The sequence below is a fragment of the Elephas maximus genome, chromosome 19, assembly GCF_024166365.1.
Source record: "Elephas maximus indicus isolate mEleMax1 chromosome 19, mEleMax1 primary haplotype, whole genome shotgun sequence".
NCBI lineage: Eukaryota > Metazoa > Chordata > Mammalia > Proboscidea > Elephantidae > Elephas > Elephas maximus.
Window position 1 is genome coordinate 27,528,112 of NC_064837.1, and position 18,937 is coordinate 27,547,048.

General features: G+C 47.7%; 1 protein-coding gene across 2 annotated transcripts; it reads left to right on the top strand.

Moving 5' to 3' along the window:
• The first annotated feature begins 1,475 nt into the window (after nt 1–1,475).
• Nucleotides 1,476–18,140, top strand: TMEM98 (transmembrane protein 98). Of its 2 annotated transcripts, none has more exons than XM_049860740.1 (7): nt 1,476–1,741; nt 4,001–4,207; nt 5,773–5,904; nt 6,885–6,918; nt 9,234–9,349; nt 12,777–12,836; nt 14,195–18,140. In XM_049860740.1, the coding sequence occupies exons 2-7, from the start codon at nt 4,077–4,079 to the stop codon at nt 14,400–14,402; spliced, it is 681 nt and encodes a 226-aa protein (XP_049716697.1). In that variant the 5' UTR covers nt 1,476–1,741; nt 4,001–4,076; the 3' UTR covers nt 14,403–18,140. The 2 variants fall into 2 exon arrangements, with proteins under 2 accessions (XP_049716697.1, XP_049716698.1); XM_049860741.1 differs by having other exon boundaries at nt 4,027–4,207.
• The last annotated feature ends 797 nt before the right edge of the window (nt 18,141–18,937 follow it).

The following is an 18,937-nucleotide window of genomic DNA, read 5'->3' on the forward strand; positions in this document are numbered from 1 at the left end:
ACTTAGCTGCCCACAGGGCCAGCAGTTAAAGAGGGTGAGATGGGAGTGTGTGTGCCTATATTGTGCAAACCGTGGGGATGGTGGTGGACCAGAGAGCATGCCTGAGGACCGAAGTCACCCAGCCCCTACTGACTGTTGCCACGGGTGGAATGTGGGCTGAGTTTTGAGAGATCTTATGAGTTTTCCAGAATGGCTAGAAATCTAGAATTGTAAATGAAATTCCTGACTTTTAAAAATGCTGGCAACTAATTTGATTTAAAAAAAAAAAAAAGGCCAAACAAAACACTGCTGCAGGCTGGATGTGGCTTATGGACTATCGGCTTGCAAGCCCTGCTTTATGCTGCCCGGGACCTAGTCTACATTCTTTGGTACTTGCCACTAGTACTGCCCTTAGAGCCAGGCAACTGGCCCCCTGCTCTGAACCCTGTGCTTTAGTTGGTCCCACTCTGTGCCTCTGCCCCACAGGGCAAGGAGTTTGAAGGCAAAGGGTCATCACCACGTGGAGCCCATGCCCCTTCTAGACTACACTCCTGGTACCCTGGACTCTAAAAATCCCTGCCGAACAGCCCTGCTTCCAGGGCCTAGGAGTCCCTGGGTGGTGCAAAAGGTTAATGTGCTGGGCTGCTAAACGAAAGATTGGAGGCTCAAGTTCACCTATAGGTGCCTTGGAAGAAAGGCCTGGTGATCTAATTCCAAAAGATCAGCCATTGAAAATCCTATGGAGCACAGTTCTGTGACATACACAGGGTCACCACGAGTCAGAATCAACTCAGTGGCAACTGATCTAGGGCCTATGTGGACTTCCATCCTCCCAAGGGTGGACTATGCAGCTGGCATGGCCATCTCTAGGCCTGACAGGTGGCGAAGAGATCGCTGTTTGCAGAGTGGTGGCTGTGCCCCATGAATGTACTTAACTCCCTCTTTGGTATGGAATGGAGATGCAGAGGTACAGAAGGGGCAGGGCTGCAAGCCAGGGTCCTGCATTTGTACTTTGACCCATGGCTGGGAAATTGTGAGGGGTGGGCGTGCTTGTCACTGATCTCCATAGGTCAGGCGGTAATAAGAGCTACCATTGATTCACTATTACCCTGGGCCAGGCACTGTTCTAAACGCATCGCAGGTATCAAGACATTTAACCCTCGTGCCAATTGAGGACGCTTGCAAGCATTATCCTCATGTTAGAGATGAAGGACCAAGGCATAGGGAAGTGAAGTTGCCCACAGCTAGTGAGTGAAGGACCGAGCATTTAAATGAGTCAGTACCAGAGCAGACTCACTTTGCACCAGTCACACTGTGGAAACCATTCCTCTCCCGCAATGGGTGGCCTCCTCCTGAGGCAGGGACCCTCCACCTCCCTCCACTATGCATGCCCGGGGCTGGCCTCCGCGGGGCGCGACGAGGATTTGTTGGAGCTCTCGGTGACTGCCTCCCAGCTGCCCAGGCCTCGCCTGGCCCCAACCCCCGGCCTGTCTGGAGCAGCCATCGAAGGGCCTGGCGGTGACGGCGGCGCCTGGCAGCGGGGGATTTGGATGCTCCGGCCGGCGTCTCCCCCTCCCGCCCCACCTCCGGGGGTTTGGCCGAGCCGGGGGAATTTATCTCGAGTCCTCTGACAGCCCAGCTCCCTTCCCGGCATGCCCTGCTCGCAGGGAGCCGCCCGGAGTCCCGCGCCCGGACTTTGCCATCAGCTGGGGGCCCGGCGCGGGAGCGCCACCCGGGATGCGTCCTGGAGCCGCCGCCTGAGGTGGGTGACCTCTCCGGGACGACTGGGCTCCGCGCGCCCCGGGCCGGCAGGAATGGGGCTCTCGGCAGGCCTTTCCGAGCGCCGCGCCTTTGGAGAGGGGCGCGCCCCGAGGGCGGCCCGGCGGGCGGTGAGGGGGAGCTGAGGCGCCGGCCCGGCCCGCTTCCCTGGGGGAAGGGAGGTCAGGCTGCCGCTTTGTTCCGGCCGCGGTGCCCAGCGTGGGCACAGCGCGCAGCCCGGCGCCCACGAGTTTGGAAAAGTAAGTGGGAGCTGCGCGGGGTGGCTCCCCCGGTGTCCTGCGCCCGCCGGGGACGATCGGAGCCCCGTGGCGCCTTCCGGGCTGGGACGGGGGCTCCCTCTCCTGTTGCCTCTCGAGGCTTAGTCCTGGGTGTCGGGATTGGTGGTGTGGGTGGCGGGATAGGGAGAAAGAGGTACGGTCTTGGGTCTCTTTTATCAGCGGGAGAAAGTAATGAAGAGACCGACACAAGCTTATACAGAGACCAGGAAAGAGAGTAGAAAAACTCACAGAGAAGAATGCACAAAGAAAGAAAAACACAGAAAGCACACAAACACCTACACCGACAAAATCATAGAAAGAGTGAAACACTCAGAGAAAGCTCATACACACTCAGAGAAAACGGCTCACAGAGAGGGAACAAAGCCGGTGGGTGGTCTTGGATGCCAGGGGCGCGGGGAGGAGGAGGGAGTGTGAGAAGAAACAGAACCGGAGAGGCTGAAGGGGAGGGGGAAAGAGGCGCAGAGAAAGGAAAGAGGAAAATGGAGAGAGACCAGGAGAGAGAAGCAGAGATACAGACAGAAGTAAGAGAATGAGGAAAGGGCAGCAAGGACAAGTAAAGGGAGATGGGAATAGTGGACTTAAGGAGGTGGACCAGGAGGGACAGGAAACATACAGAGAAATACACATCTAGAGCAACTGAGGCAGACCTGAAGAATTTCCAACCTACACACGCACACAGAGAATCAGAGATACAGGGATGAAAGAGACAGACCCCAGCCTTCTTGCCATTTTGGGATGTGTACCCCAGGTTCTCTGAGACTTTTTGAGCCAGCCTCCTCTGCTTGGCAAACTCGTACTCATCCTTCGAAACCCAACTCAAGCTTCACCTGCCTTGTGAAGGCTTTCCTCCAAAGTGTTATGCAAACATGGTTACTGTTTTTCTGTGTACTTCTGTATGTAGCAGGAGCCTCTATTTTTGCATAGATCATGTGGAGTTGAAATGACCTATCTACCTCCCCCATCAGCTTAAGGTTGGGACCTGTGTCTTATCTCCAGTCCCTAGAAACAAGACTAGTGTTGGGGGCATAGTAGATGATCAATAAATACTTACAGAATGATGGGGGGGGCATTTGGACCCTCCAAGAAATGGAGCATAGAATTAAGTGCATTAGAGGAGATCATGGGGTCACAGAGACACCTAGGTCAAACCACCCTTTTTGCAGGTGGAGAAATTAAAGCTCAGAGAGGGGAGGAGACTTGCTCAAAAGGACTCAAGTAGAAGGTCTGCTCTGAAATAACATTGTGAATACCTACTGCTCGGAGATACACTTGCTCCTCTGGCCAATGAGTTTAAAATAGATGCCAAAGAACCCTCCTGGGTGAAAAAGGGAACAATGAACACTTTGACACTAGTTGTAAGTCTGCAACACAAACTGACAAAACCGTTTTCATAGTGTTTAGAAATCTTTCCTCCTTAGAAAAGAAGAGAAAGGTGGATGGCCTCCTAAGTTTAAATGCATGGCTTTAGGTTTGAAATCTAGCTCAACTGCTTCCTGACTGCATAAACTCAAGCAAATTACTTAAGCTCTCTGAACCTCAGTCTCCTTAACTGTAAAATGGGGATATGAATACTTGGCTCCAAGGATTGTTGCTAGATTAGAAGAGTTACCATATACAAAGTGCCTGGCAAGGAGTAGACCCTCAGTAAATGCAATCCCTGGTTGCTCTTTTTTACTGAGTGTTCTTTCACATGCATTGCTTTAGATGGAAAGCTATAGTGTTAGTTATGTTTCCTTTTGTCCTGGGTTTGAAAGGCTAACCTGGTCCAATTGGGAAGCAAACTCTTTTAATAAAGGAAAAGGCAAATTTGGGGCATGACTTGTAAGATGCACCTTGATTCTGTTCAGGCCCTCAGGTCTCTGCAGGTGACCTGAGGGAACCTGGCTCCCCTCCCCACTCCCACCCGCTTTGCCACTTCCATCAGGTAAGACCAGCGTTCCTCTCTTCTGTGGTTTCTTTACCAGGCTGCTCTGCCCTGTGTTTTCTCCAGCTTGAGTCCACACGGGGATGTGACCAGGGCTGAGGTAGGCACCCAGAAGCATGGAGACTGTGGTGATCGTTGCCATAGGCGTGCTAGCTACCATTTTCCTGGCCTCGTTTGCAGCCTTAGTGGTGGTTTGCAGGCACCGCTATTGCCGGCCCCGAGACCTGCTGCAGTGCTATGACTCCAAGTAAGTGGTCCCAAGGAGGGGAAAGAGGAGAGATGGGATCTAACAAAAGAAAAAGAGAGCAACAGAAGAAGTTTAGTGCTGGGGAGCTCCAACTGAGCTTTTTGTCTAAAATGGCACCTGCTGGCTACCCTTCCTGACAAAGACCTCAGAGCTTAAGAATGCTCCTTAAGCCTCCCAATGTCCTGAGCCACCTCTGACTGTCACCTGAGCCAATGAAAAAGCAATTGAACATGTATGCCTGGGATAAAGGCATGGTCATCCATCCAAGACTGGCCAGCTCACTTAGCAGTTGGATAAGCCAAATCCCTTTTCAGCCAAACCCATGGGCACAGAAATCAGATGCCTGAATTCTAGCCACACATCCAAGGAACAGTCGGTCCAGTGAAATCCTAGCAGGACTGTATTTCTGTTTGCACGGCAAATTTCTTCATGATGCATTTTATGTGAAATATATTTTATAAACAAGATCCTGTTTTCAGTTGAGGGACATTTTAATTGACAGATCCTTGAGAGATCTTGGAACTATTAATTTCTCTTACCCCTCTATCTTCTTGATCCAACTAGCATCTCTGCCAAGTGGTTAATAATTTGTAAATGTCCACTTCCGTGAGGATCCCTGGTGGTGCAGTGGTTAAGCACTCAGCTGCTATCCGAAAGGTTGGCCGTTTGAACCCACCATCTGCTCCATGGGAGAAAGATGTGTCAGTCTGCTTCTGTAAAGATTACAGCTTTGGAAACCCTATGGGCCAGTTCTTCTCAGTCCTGTAGGGTTGCTATGAGTCGGAATCGACTTGACGGCAATGGTTTTATGGGCATGATGCAGGAAAATTTTGATTTTGAAAAGAAGCCTGTAGTGTCTTATTTTTAAAGAACCCCGTCCTGGTGGCACAGTGGTTAAGAGCTATGGCTGCTAACCAAAAGGTTGTTAGTTCAAATCCACTAGCCTCTCCTCAGAAACCCTATGAGGCAGTTCTGCTCTGTCCTCCTATAGGGTCGCTGTGAGTCGGAATGAACTCAATGGCAACGGGTTTGGTTTGGTTGTAAAAGTAGAAATTGTTTTTACCTCTCCAACCTTGCCAGTGAAACTAGGAAGGGGAGGGGATATTGGAGTGGACCAGAGTGGTTCTCAAGAGTTATTCTGCAGACCAGGTAGAGGATATAAGTAGGTTTGGGTAATACGAACTTCAACCACTTTTTAAAAAGTAGGCTTGAAGTTAAGGTAAGTTACAAAAGGATATTATTTTTGCCCTAAAGAAGCAGCCCTGTCTAATATAGCTTTGTAATTATTGTGGTTGAAAGCTGTACCCTTTCTCTCCGGGTTTATTTCCTTCTGTGTCACTTTAAAAATTATGTACCCCTGGGGTGCCTCCTTCACTCCGTCTAGCCATGGTCCTCCCTGCAACTTCAGTCCTCACTGGGCTTGGGTTCGGATTCAGGACAAGGGGCCCCTACTCTTATTTATTGATTCCTCTCATCCTTTTGGGGGGTACGTGTGCCTCAGTGAGGAGAGGGGTCTGCAGCAGTCACCCGTCAGGAAACCACTTAACTGGGGCCTTCCCTTCCAGGCCCATTGTGGACCTCATCGGCGCCATGGAGACTCAGTCCGAGCCCTCTGAGTTAGAGCTGGATGATGTCGTCATCACCAACCCTCACATCGAGGCCATCCTGGAGAACGAAGACTGGATCGAAGATGCCTCGTACGGCCGGGGGGACTGTTCGCTTCCCTCTAGATCATCTTTTAGCCCACTGGGGATAGCACATGGGGGCTTCTGGGTGCTCTTCTCTGGCTTCCTTTGCCAGAGCACTCAGCTGGTACCCAGGAGCCTTGTGCTACTCACTGCTCTTACCCCTGCCCTCAACATGGGGGATATCAGAGTGTGGCGCTATAGCATTTGCCCCTGTTCTCATTTTGTAGACCTGAACACTGAGGCCCATATATCTGTGACAAAGGTTGTTACAAAGTCACCCTGACGTGCTTGGATTATCCTTGGGGTGTCAGTGAATTTCATACTCCAGAATGAACCATTTGTCTGCAGTATCCCTCAGGGATCTTTGCACCCAACAGGAACCCCTACAATTTGAGCATTGTATGCCACTTCATTTCCTTATTCATTTAGTCATTCATTCACTGGGCAAATATTTGTGGGCCATTATGTGCAGGGCAGTGGGCCAGGCAATGTGGTTATAAAAACAGTGGGGGAGACAGAATTATATCTAAAAATCTAAATATAGTATCCTAGAAACTGTAGGTGATCTCTGTACACAGTACAGTAGGCATACGGAAGAGGCCATATCTAGATTTGCCTGGGTTCGAAAAGGGGAGGTGGATTTCATGATGGATATCTTTCAAGACTTGGGTCTTGAAAGATGAGAAGTAGTTCATCAGGCTGGCCATAAGGTGAAGAACACACCAGGCAGAGGGAACAAGTCTCTCAGAAGCTCAGAGTTATAAAAAGCATGGCTGGAAGAATAGGTGGGGTATGGTGAGGGGCAGGGAAGGGGAGAAGGTGCTTTCTCCTTTAGCTCATGGACTTGCTAATTTTAGCCCAAGGCATTACTGTGCTCAGGTGGTATCCAGCTGCGCCCACTGGTCACAGCTGGATGAGGAGTAGAGGTGGTAGCTGGAGGGAGGTGGGCTTCTCGGGTAACCACTGACAAACTCTTCTTGCCTTCCCAGGGGTCTCATGTCCCACTGCATTGCCATCTTGAAGGTAATCCTCTCTGATTCCCTGATGAAAAAAGGGAGTCACCAAAGACCCTACGCATAGACTCTTAGGGTTGAAAGGGACCTTAGGAAGGGTACCAAACCTGACCTCTTAGCCTGATGTTTCGAGTTCCTACTGCCTACTTCCACTTCCACCTGTTATCCTTTTATGCTTCTCAAGGCCCTTGCAAAGGCTTTATTTCATCTGGTCCTAACAGCCTAGATTGTCACTAGCCCATTTTTACCAACCACAGAGAAAGCCGTGTATGCCCAAGGCCATTTAGCTACTAGAGGGAAAATGGGGGTTTCCCAGCTTCTCCCTAAGTATTTGATTTCATTAATAGAGAGCTCAGGCCTTTGCAGCAAGTTCTTATTGAGACTTCCTCAATTATTAGAAGTCCTTCTTTGATGCTCTTTGGTTGTGACAGTATACAGTCAAAGGGGACAATCCATGTTAAAAAATCCAAACTGGGATGACTTTAACTTGAAGGCAGATTTTTTTTTTAATGCTTGAAGTCTTTGGAAAATTGCATTCAATTTGCATTTTGGTTAATTTTTACAATTTTGGCATTTGTTTTTCAATCTTTGCCTAGTGGGAAGTGATAATATTGAAATATTTGGCTAGTTGCAAATAATGTTGGCGTTTTCACTTAAAGTTACCTGGGAAACCACACATATATATCTTTGTCTAGTAATTATTCAAGATTTCAAAAAAGACAACTTTATCTTTTCTTCAGTGTCCTTCACCCCACCTCCTCCTTGGCTACCTCTCTTTGGGGACAAAGAAACACTTAGAAGGAAACTGCTTATTATTTAGTTCCAAGATGTTCTTGGTTCTATAGATATGGTTATAGATATAGATAAGGAGCCCTGGTGGCACAGTGGTTAAGTGCTCGGCTGCTAAGTGAAAGGTTCAAACCCACCAGCCACTCCATTGGAGAAAGATGTGGCACCAGCTTCTGTAAAGGTATTGGCCTTGGAAAACCTACTGTGCCCTGTAGAGTTGCTGTGAGTTGGGATTGACTAGACAGCAATGGGTTTTTTTTTTTTTTTCATTTTTAAAATAACTATACAGAGGTGTAATGACTACGACAACAATGCTGTATTACCTCTCCATTCTCCCAACCAGGATGTGTCCTGGAACTGGGTTTTGTCCCCTGCCCCTTCCTATCATGTTGTTAGTTGCCGTCAAGTGGATTCCTACTTATGGCAAACCCCTCTGCAAAGTAGAACTGCTTCACAGGGTTTTTAAGACTGACTGTTTTGAAGCAGGTTGCCAGGCCTGTGTTCCGTAGTGCCTCTGGGAAGGTTTGAACTGCCAGCCTTTTGCCTAGTAGTCGAGTACTTAGCCGTTTGTGCCACGCAGGGACTCTCTGCCTGCCTATCATGGGAGGGGGGGGAAGATAAATGGCGCCTATCTAAACGGCTGGAAGGAGTCTTATTGGGTTGGCATTAATGGTCCATGCTGGGAACGAACCTCAGATCAAAGGAGAGAGTTTAATCCGCTTCTGGGGATCTAAAGCCTCTTATGTTTGGCCACCTGCCCTTGAGTCCCTGTGATGGGGGCTCGAGCGAGGGGATGGGCTCGCTCCTGAGTGGGTTCTTGGGCTTCTTTCTGCCTTCTCTTTTCCAGCTGTGGGTATAAGGCTAGTAATGAGACCTTGCTAGGGCAGAAGCATATTTAGGTTCTAACACAGAGGGAGGGGTGGGAGAGGGGAGCAAGTTTTGGGGGAGGCCAGCACTGCTGGTTGATGACAAGAAAGGCCATGTGTCATAGTCTTGCCTTTCCCCAGCTTTTTCTAAAGTCTTTTCATCATTATCTTGACAAACAGCATGCTAATATATTAGCCTAGAAATTTGTTGAAATAAGTGCCACTTTGGGAGAATGTGCTTAGAGGGGACAATTGCCCTTTGTCCAGCTGTGTTTCTGAGGGCACCATACTGGAGATATTCTTTTAGAGGGCTAGACCATGAGGTGAAGGAAGAGAAAGTAAGTTTTCTCCCCCTGAGCAAGAAGGTGAAATTAGAGCACATGATTTTTCTTAGACAGATTATTTCAGCTTCAACTTCTCTGAGCCAAAACCCTGACCCTGAGTTGAGGTTCCTACCCCTCCCTCTTTACCCATGTTCTCAACTTTTGCCTCTTCCCACCCCATTTCCTCTAATCTCTGTGTACTTTTCATTTCATTTCTGCCATTAACTTAGGAGGCCAGTTGTGTGATGGGACCCACGGTGGGGGCAGTATCTGACCTTGTGGGGGTGGCAGAAGCCCTCAGGGAGCTGGATGACCCCTCATCACCTCTCTCCTCTCTGCTGCATTAGATTTGTCACACTCTGACCGAAAAACTTGTTGCCATGACAATGGGCTCAGGAGCCAAGATGAAGACTTCAGCCAGTGTCAGCGACATCATCGTGGTGGCCAAGCGGATCAGCCCCAGGTGAGTAGTCTGGGGCCTTGAGGACCCCACACTCTGTCAGGGAAGAAAGGAGGGTGGAAGCTGAAGGCGGCCGGCAGGGCCGGGCTCTTTTAAGAACCAGTACACAGGCAACTTCAGTTACTTATGTCACAAATATTCACAGAGCATCTAGATACTGAGAGACTTTCAACCTAAGATGGTCTCTCTCTCATGCACACATGTAGCCACCTCCAGCACACCCCCTTCTGTTAGGGTTTTAGGAGGTTCCAGCATGGTGACTAATCCTGCAGTTTCCACCATGGCTGTACCCTCATTCAGTCCCATACCAGCTGAGGCTTCTTTCCTGCCCGTTCCACTCCTTCCTCCCAGACCCTGCGCTGTAGCCAGGAAGCACATTCCCACTGGTGCCGGCACCCCATCTCCCGGAGGTCTCCTGGCCCAGCCCTTGTCCCTGACCCATATCTGTGTTGGAGACTTGCATGAAGATCTTTTTCTTGCTACTACGCAGTCACCCACTGACCCATCCATGACTTAGCCTCCAGGACTGGGTGGGAAGTGAAGCCATGCAGCATTCAAACCCATTGTTATCAAGTCAATTCTGACTCATATCAACCCTGTAGGACAGAGTAGAACTTCCCCCATAGGGTTTCCAAAGCTGTAATCTTTATGGGAGCAGGCTGCCACATCTTTCTCCCGTGGAGTGGCTGGTGCATTTCAACTGCTGACCTTTTGATTAGCAGCTGAGCATTTAACCACTGCGTCACTAGGGCTCCATACAGCATTCTGACATCCCAAATTCCAGGCAGTCTGCAAAATCCTATGTGGGAGGCAACTGGCAGGATTACAGTCAACAGCTACACCCCCTCATTTGGGCTCAATGTTGTCAAGAAAAATAAAGCCCTTCAAAAAGGCTGTGCTAAGATTGTGCTGCCACCTGGTGGCTGGTATGTGGATTGCCTGAGCCCAGAGTCCTCCAAGTCCAGGATGTTTTCTTCGTCAGCCACCTGGCCTCTCTGCTGGGTGTGGTGCCTCTGTATTCCTAACAGAATGGTGGCACCTGTATGAGTTCCTGGTGTGCTCGCTTTCCTTGTTGCTATGCCCTCAGGTTAATCATGAGGAACCAGTCCTTTTCTTGGCCTCAAGACTAACCACGTAAAAACGACCAGTTTCCTGTCCAGTTCAGTGAGTTGAGAAAATGGGAGGGAGATAATAATGCAGGGGAGGGACTCAACCCAGAAAGTTCTTGGCTTTCTCTGGAGTTGCCCCCCATGGGTGTGGCTACATGACTATCCTCACCTAGGTCAGACCTGGCCTTAAGACCCCAACTCCTACTCCCCCCAGCCTAAGCTCTGGGCAAGCACCAGCCATTCTTCTGGCCATTATTTTTAGAGTCTGTGTATTTGCATATCTACTGGATCCTTCATATGCTTTTTTAGCACTTCTAAGAGCCACACCAGGGAGTCAGACAAATTCCTATGATACCAGGGTAAGAAGCAGCACTTTCAGGAGAGATCAGGGAGGAAGGAGATGAAGATTTCTGAGGAGAAGTGAAATCCTAGCTGAGCAGGATTAGCAGTGGTGCAAGGGTGAGGTTGTGACATTGCTCAGAGGGTGGACCTGACCGGGTACTCACTGGCCCATCCGATAAGAACCTCAAACTAATTCCAGAAAGTTCCCTGCCATAATTCAATCGGGGTCCTTGCTTTATCTTTTTGCCCTCACACTTCTCACTCCATCCGGGCTTTTTTTGCCCCTATTATTTTTCCTGCTCCATTTATGAGTGTGTTGATGGCATATTAGTTTCAAGGGAAGTGGCTTCAGCCTGAGCACACTACAGAGAAAGGGAGCAGCTAAGACAGGCATGGAGAGTGACCGCGCCTCTGCACTTCCTCACCATCTCCTCAGGCCAGAGACAAGAATATTGAGGGCATCTTTTATCAAGGATTTTTAGAAATCAAATAATGCATCTTTATTATTTTTTCTTCCGGACCATCAGGAGCAAGGATTTAGAACAAAACCTTGAACTGCAAATCAGAGTGAATAGCAATTCCTTTCTGAACGTGATTCAAAAATTTAACCTTGAACTGTAGTAGGTGTTAAAAGAAATCCAGTGCATCAGTTTGAACCAAAATTAAACTTCTAGCATTTTTTTAGTGTTCCATTTACCTTCAAACTTTCTTTCCCTGAACATAAAAGTAATCAATGCTTGTAAAAATTAAAATACTGCAGAAATAGATTGTCTGGAAAGTGAAGTACTACTCCCTAGTTCCACCCCTCACCCAACTCCAGGAGCTAATTACGGTTGAACTCATGAGAATTCTTCCAGATTTTTTCTTTTCATATCATAGCTTTTGTTTGCTTATTTACTTTTATACAAATGGGATTGATCAAGCATTCTATATTATTTGGCAATTTGCCTTTTTCATTTAGTAGTATATCTTGAACATCTTTCCATATGTGTGAACTTACGCTTTTTAAAATGTTGGAACTAAAACAAAACTAGAAAAAAAAATTCTCTAAACCGAACGTGAAATCTTTCTGCAGTCTCTGTCTGAGAATGCAGAAGCAGTTAGAGAACCAAAAACCAAACGAAACCCAGTGCCATGGAGTCGATTCCGACTCATAGCGACCCTGTAGGACAGAGTAGAACTGCCCCACAGAGTTTCCAAGGAGCGCCTGGCAGATTCGAACTGCCGACCCTTTGGTTAGCAGTTGTAGCACTTAACCAGTACGCCACCAGGGTTTCCGCAGTTAGAGAAAAAACCATTAAATTGGGTCTTGAATATCAAAAGGGGGGGAGTTGGAATAAAGAAAGGTAGGAAGGAAGGAAGGAGAAAGGGAGGTGTCTTAGCTTCTTAGTGCTGTAACAGAAGTACCACAAGTGGGTGGCTTTAGCAAACGGATGTTTATTTTCTCATCATTTAGAAGACTAAAACAAAAAAATAAACAAACCCAAACCTGTTGTTGCTGTCAGGCTGATTCTGACTCATAGCACCCCTATAGGACAGAGTAAAACTGCCCCATCAGGTTTCCAAGGAGCAGCTGATGGATTTGAACTGCTGACCTTTTAGTTAGCAGCTGTAGCTCCTAACCGCTGTGCAACCAGGGCTCCTTTAGAAGACTAGAAGTCCGAATTCAGGATGTTGACCGTAGGGGAATGCTCTTTCTGTCTGTTCTGGGGGAAAATCTTTGTCTCTTTCAGCTTCTGTTCCTTGGTGGTCTTCTCTGTGCCTAATCTACTCTTTTTATATCTCAGAAGTGATTAGGTTTAAGACACCCTACACTCACATGGCCCCATTAACATAACAAAGAAAACCCTATTCCCAAATGGGATTACATCAATAGGCATAGGAGTTAGGATTCCAACACATATTTTGGGGGGACACAATTCAAGTCATGACAGGAAGTAAGGAAAGTGAAACATTGAAAACCTTTTGCTTACCCTCAGAGTGGACGATGTTGTGAAATCTATGTACCCTCCGCTGGACCCGAAACTCTTGGATGCACGGTGAGAGGGGTTGTTCATTTTTCATGCTGGAGGGTCAGCATTTTATGGAATCCATGAGGTTGGTTGACTAGGCTTTTTTGGGAGAGGGCTGCTTTGATGGGTTGCTGAGGCTGCCCTGGCTTTGCCCAAATCCTGGGGAATGCAATCAAGTTGTCTATTTGTCCCTTGGGATTTGGGTACCATTTACTTCAGTGTGGTTGAAGCCTTGTCATGCTAGCCAACCAGTGAGCTGGACCTGGCTGGGTGATAAAGACCAGTCCTCTTCCTGAAACCTTAAGAAGGAAGAGCTTGTCTTTGATTTTGAATTCTTATGAGTAGACATTGGGCCATGCTAAGTCCTAACTGTGCCATCCCTTCCTCTGTGCCCCCTGTTATTCCCTCTCTGCTCTGAGGACCACAGAAGCAGACCCATCTCAGCTTTGAGTGCCACCCAGGGGAGCAGGGGGGCAGGTGGCAAGCAGAGCACTGAGATGGAGGGAGGAGTCAGCCAAAGCTGTGCCCACCTTGTACAGGACATTGCCAGCCATCCTTCTCCATGACCCTCTCTTAATATGCAGAGCAGAATTATCATTATGAAATTATGTCCCTGTACAGGATGTAAAGCCATTTTGCAAAACCAGGTTCTTTTGTCTCTCTGATTTATGTCACTATTTCATGGACATGTTATGTGATGATTGCCATATGGGCAGGGGTCGTGGTATTTCAGCTTTGATGTCTCTGTCCCACCGCTACTGCTGCCCAGCTTTGTCTAGGGGTTAATAATCTGTAATATTTTCCCAAATGCACCATGAGCACTCACTATATAAAAGGTGCTCTACAGTGAATCTTTTAATACCAAACACTCTTCCTCAACTTGGTTTTCAAGTGATTTTTTTGTTTTAGAGTGAGATAAACCAGCCCTGGGCCTTACTGATTCAGAGTCAGTAAGAGATGCTCAAGGTGAGAATATGTGTAACCTGTCTTCAAGTGGGCATTGATTGGGAATGCGCCCATCCAAGCGACTAGATCCAAACTGTGTTCCATGGAACATTATTCTGGGAGATATTTATAGGTGTGCTGCATTAAATGGGTTTCATAGTCTTAAATAAGTTTATGAAACACAGCATATTCCCCCTTGGAGCTGTGTCATATACATCAAAGGCTCTTGAGAAGTGCTGCCATAAAGAGACTTATTTAACTTTGTTTAATCCAGCCACTCCCAAATGATTTGAGCATGGAACCGTCTTTAAATTACGTGTGCACCAACCTCCTAGGAAAGGGACTCCAGCTTGGAGAACCCTAGTCTAGAGTCTCTTCATTTGGACTTTGGTGTGAAGTCCATCACTTCCTAGGGGACCTGACCCTGATGTTTCTTCTAGGACGACTGCCCTGCTTCTGTCTGTCAGTCATCTGGTGCTGGTGACCAGGAATGCCTGCCATCTGACGGGGGGCCTGGATTGGATTGATCAGTCACTGTCAGCCGCTGAGGAGCATTTGGAAGTCCTCCGAGAAGCAGCCCTGGCCTCTGAGCCGGATAAAGGCCTCCCAGGCCCTGAGGGCTTCCTGCAGGAGCAGTCAGCCATTTAGCATCTGCTGGCCAGCAGCTGACCATAAAAGCCAGCCTGCTGCCATCCCTGGGTGGCTCAGCTGAGCCTCTCCGTCTTCCGTGTAGAGTTAGTTTTTCTTCACCGCCCTGAGGTACAGCTGTGTGTGCATGGAAAAGCAGGGCTGCCCTGTCAGTTGATGCCTCTGTTGCAATTACAGTGGGTGGCTGGTGAGTGGCAGTCTAATACCACAGTTAGGGGAGATGACATCCACCATCAGTACAGCAGAGCGGCAAAAACTGGAGGTCTGTAAGCTTTATTTAACTCTCCTAGTGTTTTCAAGAAAATTGAGCCAACATCTAAGAATCGGGAGGTTTCACATTAAAATCAGAATTTCTGGTTTCTCTTGAACAATCAAGTGTACCAGCTCTCATCTCTGCGTTCCCAAAAGGGACAATCAGTTGTAACTAAATAAGAGTTGCCGCTTTTGACATGGCTTGTACTCTCTCACCTGGCCTGTTTTGTTTATTTGTATTATCTGCCGTGTTCTTGAGGGATCTGAGTCTCTCCTCCCCCTTCCAGCTTTGAGTTTGAGGTGCGCACTGCAGAGTTGATTATTTCCTTTTAATCACTATGCCTGCAATTTGACCTAGCTACCACTAGGTGGATAGTAAACTTATACCTAGGTTTTCCTCAAGTGTGTGGTTATTGAGTCAAATCAAATGCAGAGTGTATGGTGGGATATTTTTGTCTGAGAACTGTGGATGGAAGGAGAAAGCCTAAGGACCCTGAGGATGGTTTGTATATAGACACCCTTAGAATTCAGGCAGAAGTGAAAATACCACCATAAAGTACTTCTCACATTAGCAATGATACCCATGAAGGATGTGTTCCCATTTCTTCTGATATCTGCTTGCTTTGCAAATATTGAAAGATGATGGGGCCCTTTTATGAGTTGAGACCTTTGAGGAATCCAGAATTACAATCTCATAATCCTGAGGACTTGTTTTTAAGTGTGCGGGAAAGTCTGAAGGACTTTGCTTCTCAGTTCTCAAAGGCAACCTCTTTGAAGAGGGCTGTGGCTTGAGAACTGCCCTGGTTGATATCATTTGCTGCTAAGTATGTTTGGAGCTGCATACCTCTTCCTTCATTTTCTCTGCCCCAAGTCAAGTCAACAGATTCCTCAGCCTGATTCGAGGAAACCAGGAGCTATATTCCCAAATCCAAGACTGGGTTCTTGCTTGTCTGTTGGGCAATTTCATTCTGTCCTGGTAAATGGATTGGTTCTAACCAGCGTAATGTATACCAGACCCCACCTGGAGAGAGGGAAACTGGAGCTCAGCTCATAGGGATGGATTCCTGATTGCAGGAGACCCTTTATACAATTGTCCATTCCCATCAACCTTGAACATGTGTTATTTAAGTAGTTAACTTTTCTGTTCTTCCAGCAAGCTATGAAGTGTCCATGAAGTCGCTGACTTTTCTGTTTGTGCTTTCCAAATCCACTTCAGACATCCACTGCCTTCCTGTTTTTGTGTTTTTTTTTTTTTTTCCCTTTCAAAATCTGCTTTCACAACTGGCCTGGAAACTAATTCATGCTAAGGTTGCAATGACTGCCATGGCTGCAGATGTTCCCTGCATTTTCCCCTGGACCAGAACCTTAGGCCGAAGGGGAGCAGCTCTGAGTTGTCATCTCAGACACCATCCACCAGGTATGGGGGTTGGGGCTAGAGGTCAGCACACTTGAAATGATGCACACTGTCCTTTGCCTTTTCTGAGCCCTGGTAAATACTGGCACACCTGCTTCCTGAAGGCCAAAGATGCTGCCCTTCCAATTGTAAGGAGAGGTTCCTGAAGACCTTGGAGGTGCCTGCTAGACTATAGGATTTTAGTGAGTCACCGCCACTGTGGTGCCCCCCCTTTTTTTTCTTCGGTGGTGGATAAATAAGGAGCCTCTGAGTAAAGTTGGTGTTGGTGGCTGAGAGGGGAGCATTCTTTGGGCGAGGACACAATCCTACTCCCCCAGACCCTTTGGGAGTTCATACCTTCCTAGGGAGGAACTAGATGAACAGCACTGGGGATTCCAGCATTGTCTCTTATGCCAGGTGCAGATTCCTAGCTAGTGCTGCCTATTTGGTGGTAGATCTTTCCTTCTGTGTCTCCTACCCCCTTCTGCCCCAGAGTGGGAGCATCATCAGACTCAAATTCTGAATGAAAAAGGAATTACTCAGGAATAGGAATTAAGTGTGAAAAGAGCAAAATCTTTGAAATCAGACAAAATCAAGTCCAAGTTTGGGCTCCATCATTTACTGTGTGAGCTTAGACAAGTTACTTGACCTCTCTGATCCTTAGCTTTCTCATGTGTAAAATTGAAACTACTGCTCACTGGGTTGGTATTTCAGTAAGATGAAAGGGTGTATGTGAAATGCCCAATTGCACACCTGTTTCTGATTAGCTGGATTGGAGCCCTGGTGGTGTAGTGGCTAAGAGCTCGGCTGCCAATCAAAGGGTTGGCAGTTCAAATCCACCAGCCACTCCTTGGAAACCCTATGGGGCAGTTCTGCTCATTCCTGTAGAGTTGCTGTGTGTTGGAATCCACTCGACAGCGATGAGTTTTGTTTTGTTTTTGACCCTTCCTTCTCTCCCCATAGCCCCAAGCCCCAATAAAGCTAGTCTAGCTGGCATTATCTCAGTTACATGGCTCTGTCCACTCAGGGGCTTCCCTTCATGGGTGCTGGAACAGAGTGGCCAAAACTCTGGAATCACTGCTGTAGGGGAGTGGCCTAGACTTGTCCCTGATCCACCCCAAGTGTGTTCACAACAGGAAGATATCTGAAGCTCTTGGCCTCTTATCAGTGTTCAAAGGGTTGATTGCTCAACTTCACATTCCGCCAGAGAAGGGCCCAGGGAACCTCCCCCAGCTTGTAAAATTTCCCAGATGGAACTCATGTTCCCGGCTTCCAGCTTACCCTGGAGATTACCCTGACCTGCCTCATTCTAGGAGTTCTCTTCAGAGACTCTTTTGACTCACATGAGCCTGGTTTTTGGAAAATAACTTACAGTTCAAAGCCACTGAGTTGCTGTATGACCTTGCAAATCTTGGGAAGGTATCAATGATTTTTCACCCCTTTTCTCCCTCCCATTCTGGCTCTCTCCATCCCTCCCCGCATCTCACAAAGGAGTGCTTACTCTGTGGGAGGTATGGTGCTAGGTGCTGGGGGTATGAAGTGAGAGGACGGCGGGATATATAGCTACCACTTACTTTTTGTACCTCTGGGATTCATTGGGAAGCTGCTGTTCCACTGACTGTATGTGCTGCCAGTAGGCAGGGCCCTATAATGGTTCGAAAAGGGAAAAATAGGCATATGCCACAAATTACTGTTTTTACAGGGTGCTGTATGAGTGAGGCTGAATCGCTGAATTTTTGGTAACAAAAACATGAATTTTGACAATTTTTATTTGGTACACAAATATACCTCTGGGCTTGGGGTAGAATTTGTGTTTACCAGGGGTCCACACATGTACCTCTGGACTCTGAGGGTATGATTTGTGGAATGAGGCATAAAACAAAAACCGTATTACTTACCAACAATTCAGACGCACTCAATGATTCAGCAAGCCCCTCGTTCCTGAAAACACATAGTATCAACAAAAATTAAAAGGAAAAAACACTTGGGTCATCAAAAGGTTGAGGAACAAGAGGGACAAAGGAAAAAGAGAGGCAAATGAGCGACTCATTGAACTACCACTGAGGCCAGCGAGGGTGATGGAGGGACAAATGAGGGAGAGGTGGGGGCACAGAGTAGGGAGGGGTAGGGGTAGGGTAGGGGCCAGATGGTCAGAGGTGAAACTCGGGAGAAGCTAGGCCTGAGTGGAGCCTTGAAGAAGAGGGTCAGAGAGGCGATCTGGGCAGAGAGGACAACATGGGGAAGGAGCAGGCCAAGAGAGCATGGCTCATTTGGGAAATGCAGGTGACTGGGGGCGGCTGAAGTATGGGATGTTAAGAGGGTAAGGTTGGACAGGTTGACAAGGCGTCAGATCCTAGAGGATCTTATAGGTTATCTTAGGGAGCTGGAGCTTCATCCTGAGCATAACAGGAAACCATGGGGTGTTTTAGCAGGAGAGTGACTTGGTCAGATTTGTAATTTATAGAGACCTGTTTATACCCTATGACTTTAGCATAATTTTGCCTGATGCTACTGAGTATATGTTTTTCTCCCTGAGTCTGAGAGGATCCAGACTGAATCATGGTATAAAACTGGGATGGGCAACTGGTTAGGGAGGGAGGGACAGGGTGGGTGTCACAACAGGGAATGCTGGAGGGAAGCAGTGTGGTTGTGCTGATCTGCTTCTCCCCGCCCCCCCCACCAGGTATTAGTTTTATTAGTCTCTGTATTCTTACAGATAGTCTTTAAGTTCTAAATAGTAACAAAATTAAACAAAACAAAAAATGTAGTAGCCCCTGTGTTCAAGGCGCTCAGGGTCTGGGATAACAAGCAAACGGTTACAGTGCCTTCAAGACAGGCAAAGAGATCATTATCCTAGAAAACTTTTTTTTCCTCCTCTGTAAATAAACTT

Bases quoted from the DNA above. Each gene is read 5' to 3' on its own strand.
- TMEM98 (XM_049860740.1), top strand. From the start codon at position 4,077: ATGGAGACTGTGGTGATCGTTGCCATAGGCGTGCTAGCTACCATTTTC. The intron at 4,208-5,772 runs GTAAGTGGTCCC...CTTCCCTTCCAG, and splicing joins CTGCAGTGCTATGACTCCAA to GCCCATTGTGGACCTCATCG. The intron at 6,919-9,233 runs GTAATCCTCTCT...CTGCTGCATTAG, and splicing joins ACTGCATTGCCATCTTGAAG to ATTTGTCACACTCTGACCGA.